The 6,000-nt window shown below is 45.9% G+C and overlaps 1 protein-coding gene across 1 annotated transcript; it reads right to left on the bottom strand.

Annotated features, from left to right (window-relative positions):
• Positions 1-1,068: 1,068 nt before the first annotated feature.
• pierce1 (piercer of microtubule wall 1) lies at positions 1,069-4,374 on the bottom strand. The gene is made up of 3 exons (XM_047048618.1): positions 2,284-4,374; positions 1,980-2,058; positions 1,069-1,408 (listed from the first exon to the last, which is right to left on the bottom strand). Exons 1-3 carry the CDS (start codon positions 2,412-2,414, stop codon positions 1,220-1,222), a joined length of 399 nt encoding a protein of 132 aa, XP_046904574.1. The 5' UTR covers positions 2,415-4,374; the 3' UTR covers positions 1,069-1,219.
• Between the last annotated feature and the right edge of the window lie 1,626 nt (positions 4,375-6,000).

The following is a 6,000-nucleotide window of genomic DNA, read 5'->3' as shown; positions in this document are numbered from 1 at the left end:
GGCCGTACGCACAGAGCAGTCCTCCAAACCTATCACACAGTCCTCTGTAGATGTTTATGAACACTGGCTATAAATAAAAAATCGTTCACAGTTTTGTCTTTAGTGGAACAGATTGGCATGTGTGTTGTTTTCACTAATTCCCAGAGCTGGGGGGAGGGGGGTATTAGTGGGAGGGGGGGGCAGAGGGGTGGTGTGTGTGGGGGTGGGGGGGAGGGAGGGTGGGAGGGGCTCTGAGACATTTCAGATCATCACAGCGAGGGGGACAAGCCAACTGTCCATCTGCCTCAGTACTGAACTGTCTCTCTCTACCTCTACTGTCCATCTGCCTCAGTACTGAACAGTCTCTCTCTACCTCTACTGTCCATCTGCCTCAGTACTGAACTGTCTCTCTCTCCTTCACACACACACACACACACCATGTACAGTATATCATATCCCTATAACAACCAGATCATACGAAGCCTTGCATCAGGGACTCCAGCCTTGGGTTAAACAGTTTCCTAGCAACCGCTGCAAGACAATATTTGGAGAAGTGTGTGTTGTGAAGCTGACCTAGTTACCCTGCATAGGGAACATGTGGAGGTTCACTGGAACCTTGAGGACGGCTAGAACCCAAGATGGGATGTCTGATGGTATACCAAAGCGTCAAAATTATCTTCCTGTGTTGCAGAAACAGAGGTGTGAGACTGTGAGTGGGTGAGAATTAGATTAAGGAGAGAAATAGAAAGTGTGAGAAAGGGACAGAGGGAGGGAAACAGAGAGAGAGAGGCTCTTGACTGTTGCTAGAACCAAATCTCTCTTGTCTCTGGTAGTACTGAGGCCACACTGCTCTGAAATCTGTTGTTGTAGCGCCACCTGGTGACCAACACCAGTCAGGACCTTAAGAATCTGCCATGCTTAGATACCAGTGGTCACAAGGTAGGCTACACAAGCTTTCACAACCACTGTATATTAACACAGAAATAATAACATATTTGCAATTGAATGACAAAGTAGCCTACTGAGAATCATGGACCCCTTGATATGAAGCGTTTAAACACACAGAATAAAAAGGTCTAAAACAACAGTGCCTGATTACAGAAGATGTTTTAATCAAATTGGGAACAGTCAATCACATAGAAATACAAAAAGAGATTCTAGACAGAGAGCAGGCAGGCTGCTGCAGGCTACAGGCTACAGGCTGTAGGCTACAGGCTACAGGCTGCAGGCTACAGGCTCCTCAGACAGTGGGTCCGGTGGCCTGGGTCTTGAAGCTGTGTTGGAAGTTCAGCCTGTCGTGGAAAATGGCGACGTTGTCAGGGCCAACCACGCGACTCTTCTCCGGTGAGGTGTTGAAGCCGTTGTCCCGGAACATCCCACTCTTCTGCATGTGATCCGAGAACTTCCTGAAAGACCCGTGAAACCTCGTCTGGATGGAGAAGGGAGCCATTTGTATTTATTTGTTATGATTTTTCCATTCCTGATTTACCGCAGTATGCATAGACCGATCAGCTATACCATTATGACCACCTGCTTTTGACAACAAAACAGCCCTGACCAGTCGAGGCATGGACTAGACCTCTAAAGCTGTGGTCTCTGACACCACGAGCCGTTAGCAGCAGATCCTTTAAGTCCTGTAAGTTGTGAGGTGGGGCCTCCATGGATCACATTTGTTTGTCCAGCACATCCCATAGATGCTCAACTGGATTGAGATCTGGGGAATTTGGAGGCCAAGTCAACACCTTGAACTCGTTGTGATCCTCAAACCATTCCTGAACCATTTTTGGTTTGTGGCAGAGCACATTATTCTTGGGTAATAATGTGATGGCTGATCGGAGTATTTATTCTTTAAAGGATAAAGAAACAGTTTTTTTAATAACTGAGGAGGGACAGATTGGCCGTTTTCAAAAAGTGTATACAGCTTTGTACATAATGTAGGCTATACCTATGCATTTGTTAGTATATTAGTAGCGTCTTTAGTAGCTTAGCCTATAGTTTACCGGCATTTCGTGGACAGTAGGCCTCTTGCTTCCGTAGATTTGGTTGGATGTTTGATATAAGGGATGAATGGTCTTCTTACTGAAACAGTAATGGACTCGTTACTTGACCATCTTGTGGGAAATGTGAGCACTTTCTTAAACATAGTGTCGTACATACAAAAACATCCATACACACACACAATCACGCAAAAACACTGTGTCCAAGCACACAGGCCTACTGTAATGGGTTGTTTTTTTCCGAAAGTTTGCAATAAAGTTGATAACGTTTCCGGTACTGTATTGTTTAGAGACCTCGCCGACTCACCTGTAACCATGAAAACAGTCAGGATTGTTGAACCGCGTGGGAAGATTTGGGTTAACTCTGTAAAAATCACTGGTTTTCCGAGTTTCCTCAGAAGGAATCTGATGACTTTCCACGTCGTTCTCCGTGTCCATAATTTTACAACGTTTAATAAACACACAGATACAATAATACAGACCGAACCATATATCCCGAACTGCCAGTCGCGTTCAATGGAATGTGGTTACTACAAACACTACCGTTACCAACGACGTGACGTCATTTAGAATAGATTTTTCAGCTACATCAGCAAACTACACATTCAAATGTGAAATAAATTCTAGGACACATACAATTTATTAACATATTTTATTTTGCTATTGTTATATAGTACAAACAGATAATCGGAATAACATTTATTACCATGCACCTCTCAAACATATTATTTTGTAACGGTGCAAACAAAGCACGGTATTCTTCAATGTGATACAATTCATAACATTTCTACGAACTCAGGAACAACACATGAACACTCAAACTAAGTCATACTCGGACTTGTATTCAGAATCTCAAGTGACTCCCTGTTTCATCCAACGGGCCTCCTGGTGAACGATTCCCAGATGACTCCTTGATGACTCCCAAGTGAAGATGGCTCCAGCCACAGAGCATTATTACTCACGGTACGAGTTTGACGCTGTCCCAGCGCGTACCAAAAGTAATAATGAACCGTGAAGCAGGCAACGCTTTCCTCCTGTCTTTGCGCTCTCGTCTTACTCACACATGAGGATTTGCAGAGACAGAAGGTAGACTGCAGGAGTGGTGTTGTAACAAGAAGTCATTACTTGCCTATGAAGACTTATAACATCCGCCAGGCCTCCCTCCCATAGGCTACATGAATAAAATAAAAAAGCTAAAATTGCAGGAAAATAAAAATGTAAAACATCTTCATCCAGTTAAAAAAATTAAGGCACAACTTTGCCCCGTGAGGACTAAAAACATTAATTTAGAACACTTACACTCTGCTCATTAAAATGAATATTCCACTCAGGTATTTTACTGTGGCAGAGAGCAAGGAGGCGTTTGGCGTCAGAGCCTGTGCTGTGATTCAGCGTGAGGCTGACTTAGCACATAGGCTTGCAGGAAGGCTCACTTCGGTTACTGGCTGGTACTAATTACACTGCAGGGAACCCCAGAAAGCCGCATGAGCTCACAGGAACAGTTACTTCTGTTACTGGCTGGTACTAATTACACTGCAGGGAACCCCAGAAAGCCGCATGAGGTCACAGGAACAGTTACTTCTGTTACTGGCCGGTACTAATTACACTGCAGGGAACCCCAGAAAGCCGCATGAGCTCACAGGAACAGTTACTTCTCACGTCAACCAGAGACACTGGCGGTAGTTTAGATGTCTACACTGGAGACTAACAAATTAGGAGTCGTTTGAGTCACTAAAGATGTGCACCATCCTAGCTGACCTGCAGAGGGCACTGTCTGCATTAGGACGGCTGTATGAGAGGTTCTAGGGTGGTGCTCCTCCTGGATTAAATTGCCATCAGGTTGGCTGGAGCATATGATTACATTAGTGGTCATTTATCATACTATGCTGGGTGAGATAGAGAGAGAGAGCTGGAATCTTAGAAGATGAACATTCAGTTAAAGATACACATCTTACACACCTCACACATTTCCAGATCAATACTTAGACATTCTACTAAATGTCCATGGTTTTAGTGTAACTTCTCATGAAATCTTTTCCTATAGAAACTGGTGATCAAAAAAGTTACACAAGCGTCACAACTTCAAATCAAAGTTAACAACATGTAGGAAGGTACATGACACTACATGCTGTGAAATCCCAACTTCCAAAATGATAATCAGGAACCCTTGAGGGAAGAATCAAAGCTTGTTGTTGATGGGTCCCATAGCCTACATACTTACAGGATAATGTTCTGTTTCTGGCTTCCAATCCCCTTCTAGAACTTTGCAGAAAGTTCTTCTTCCAGGATTCTAGAATGGGTCAGCGGAGTCTCCCAGGACTCTAGAAGCGCGTGTGTCCCTCAGAGAAGGTTCTCAGTTCTGAGGTCTCCCTGCCCTGCCTGCTTACAGGCTGGGGAGGAGGAATGCTGCATTCCGTCCCGCCCTGGAAGTATCCTTTTATCCTGCAGCTTCCTGTGGAGGCAGGGGAACAGGAAGTGGACGCTCGCTCTCTGACAGGTCTTCCTGTGTGTGTTAGCGACTGATAAAAGGGTCGTGAGGAAGAACCAGGATGCCTGCTGGGTGACATCTTCAGAGATGAGCTCTTGCTCGAGTTCTGACAGATGGTAACCTTGTACCAGGCGGTAACCCTTGAGACAGGCGGTTAACCAGTCCGTTTGAAACTCCTACCAGTCAGTTTGAAACAGTCAGTTCAAGCTCTAAAGGTAAACCTTGCAACCCTTAACCAGTCTGTAAGCTTTGTGAAAAACAGTCAAACAGCAACTTCTAACCCATGGTTACGAGACATCTCGTAGCTATTAGTGAGCCCTAGATAAGGCAGTAACCGTGTACCAAGCGATAAATCAGATGTGGGGGAAAGTGTTCCAGGCAGCAAGTTACAACAGACAGGAAGAGATCGAGCGGGGAGAGTGGAATGTAGGCTTAGTAGTAGGAAAGAACTCAAAAATGGAGGACAAAGTGTTGGTTTCTAACCTCCCTCCCTTCCTTTTCCTGTGAAGAAATCACTGCTTTTACAGTGGCGGCCCACCGCTGAACAAGCGACAACCATGCAGATGATGCTTTCACCTATCCAGCTGTCTAGATAGGAGATTACCTTAAGTGGGGGAGGCGGAGAGGGTGTGTGTTCCAAAGGTTTCGCTCTATTTCGGGGGATGGAGTAATTACTGTAGATGGAGGGCGTGGGCGCGCGGGGGGGGGGGGGTCACCCTCCTGCCTACCTGGGGAAGAGAAAACCTCACCTGACACAGCTCCCATCAGTGTGGGTCACCTGCCGTCCTGAGTATTACTGAGAACACACAAAAACAAGTTGATGATGATGAAGTTCTTATGAGCGTGTTTATGATTAAACCCATCGACATCGCCAAGGAATGTGGTTATTCTTCGGAGAGCCCCTCCCTCCTCCCATCTCGGAGCAGTCCCTCGCCCCCCCCCCCTCCCCCCGCCCCCCCACAGACCGAGCCGGGTTAAATCTGGAGGCCCCGTGAAAAACAGCAGCACAGCTTTTCCTGTGTGACAGGATGTAGGAAGTGTCTGCAGGATGGCGATAGGACGGTCCGAACAATCGGACAGGAAAAGGACCTGCGTCAGCCAGGCAGGAGAAATCACAGAGCTTAACACACACACACACCCTCTGACACACACACACACACTCACACACTCACACACAGGACAAATGGTGGAAGCACATTCCTAATGCTGACCTATAATAACTAGTATATTAAAAGCTCTGTCTGGTTTGGCCTCTAACAAAAATCCATTGTTTTTTTCTTTTCTTTGTAGGTGCTGTTAGAGTGTACGTGTACATCTTACTGTGCGACTGCTTGTATGTGTGGGACTTGTGACTGTGTAGACTGTGTGGCACACCTTACTTCCTCCAGAGATGAACGGGAATTTAAGTCAAGGCTTTTCTTAAATTTTGCACACACACACACACACACACACGCACACACACACACACACACACACACACGCTCACACACACACACACACAGCATCTACGGCTATGGAGCAGGACAGTACAGTGTG

This window comes from Hypomesus transpacificus, chromosome 24, assembly GCF_021917145.1.
Source record: "Hypomesus transpacificus isolate Combined female chromosome 24, fHypTra1, whole genome shotgun sequence".
Classification (NCBI taxonomy): domain Eukaryota; kingdom Metazoa; phylum Chordata; class Actinopteri; order Osmeriformes; family Osmeridae; genus Hypomesus; species Hypomesus transpacificus.
Note: the sequence above shows the minus strand (reverse complement) of the source record. Positions and strands in the feature narration are given on the sequence as shown.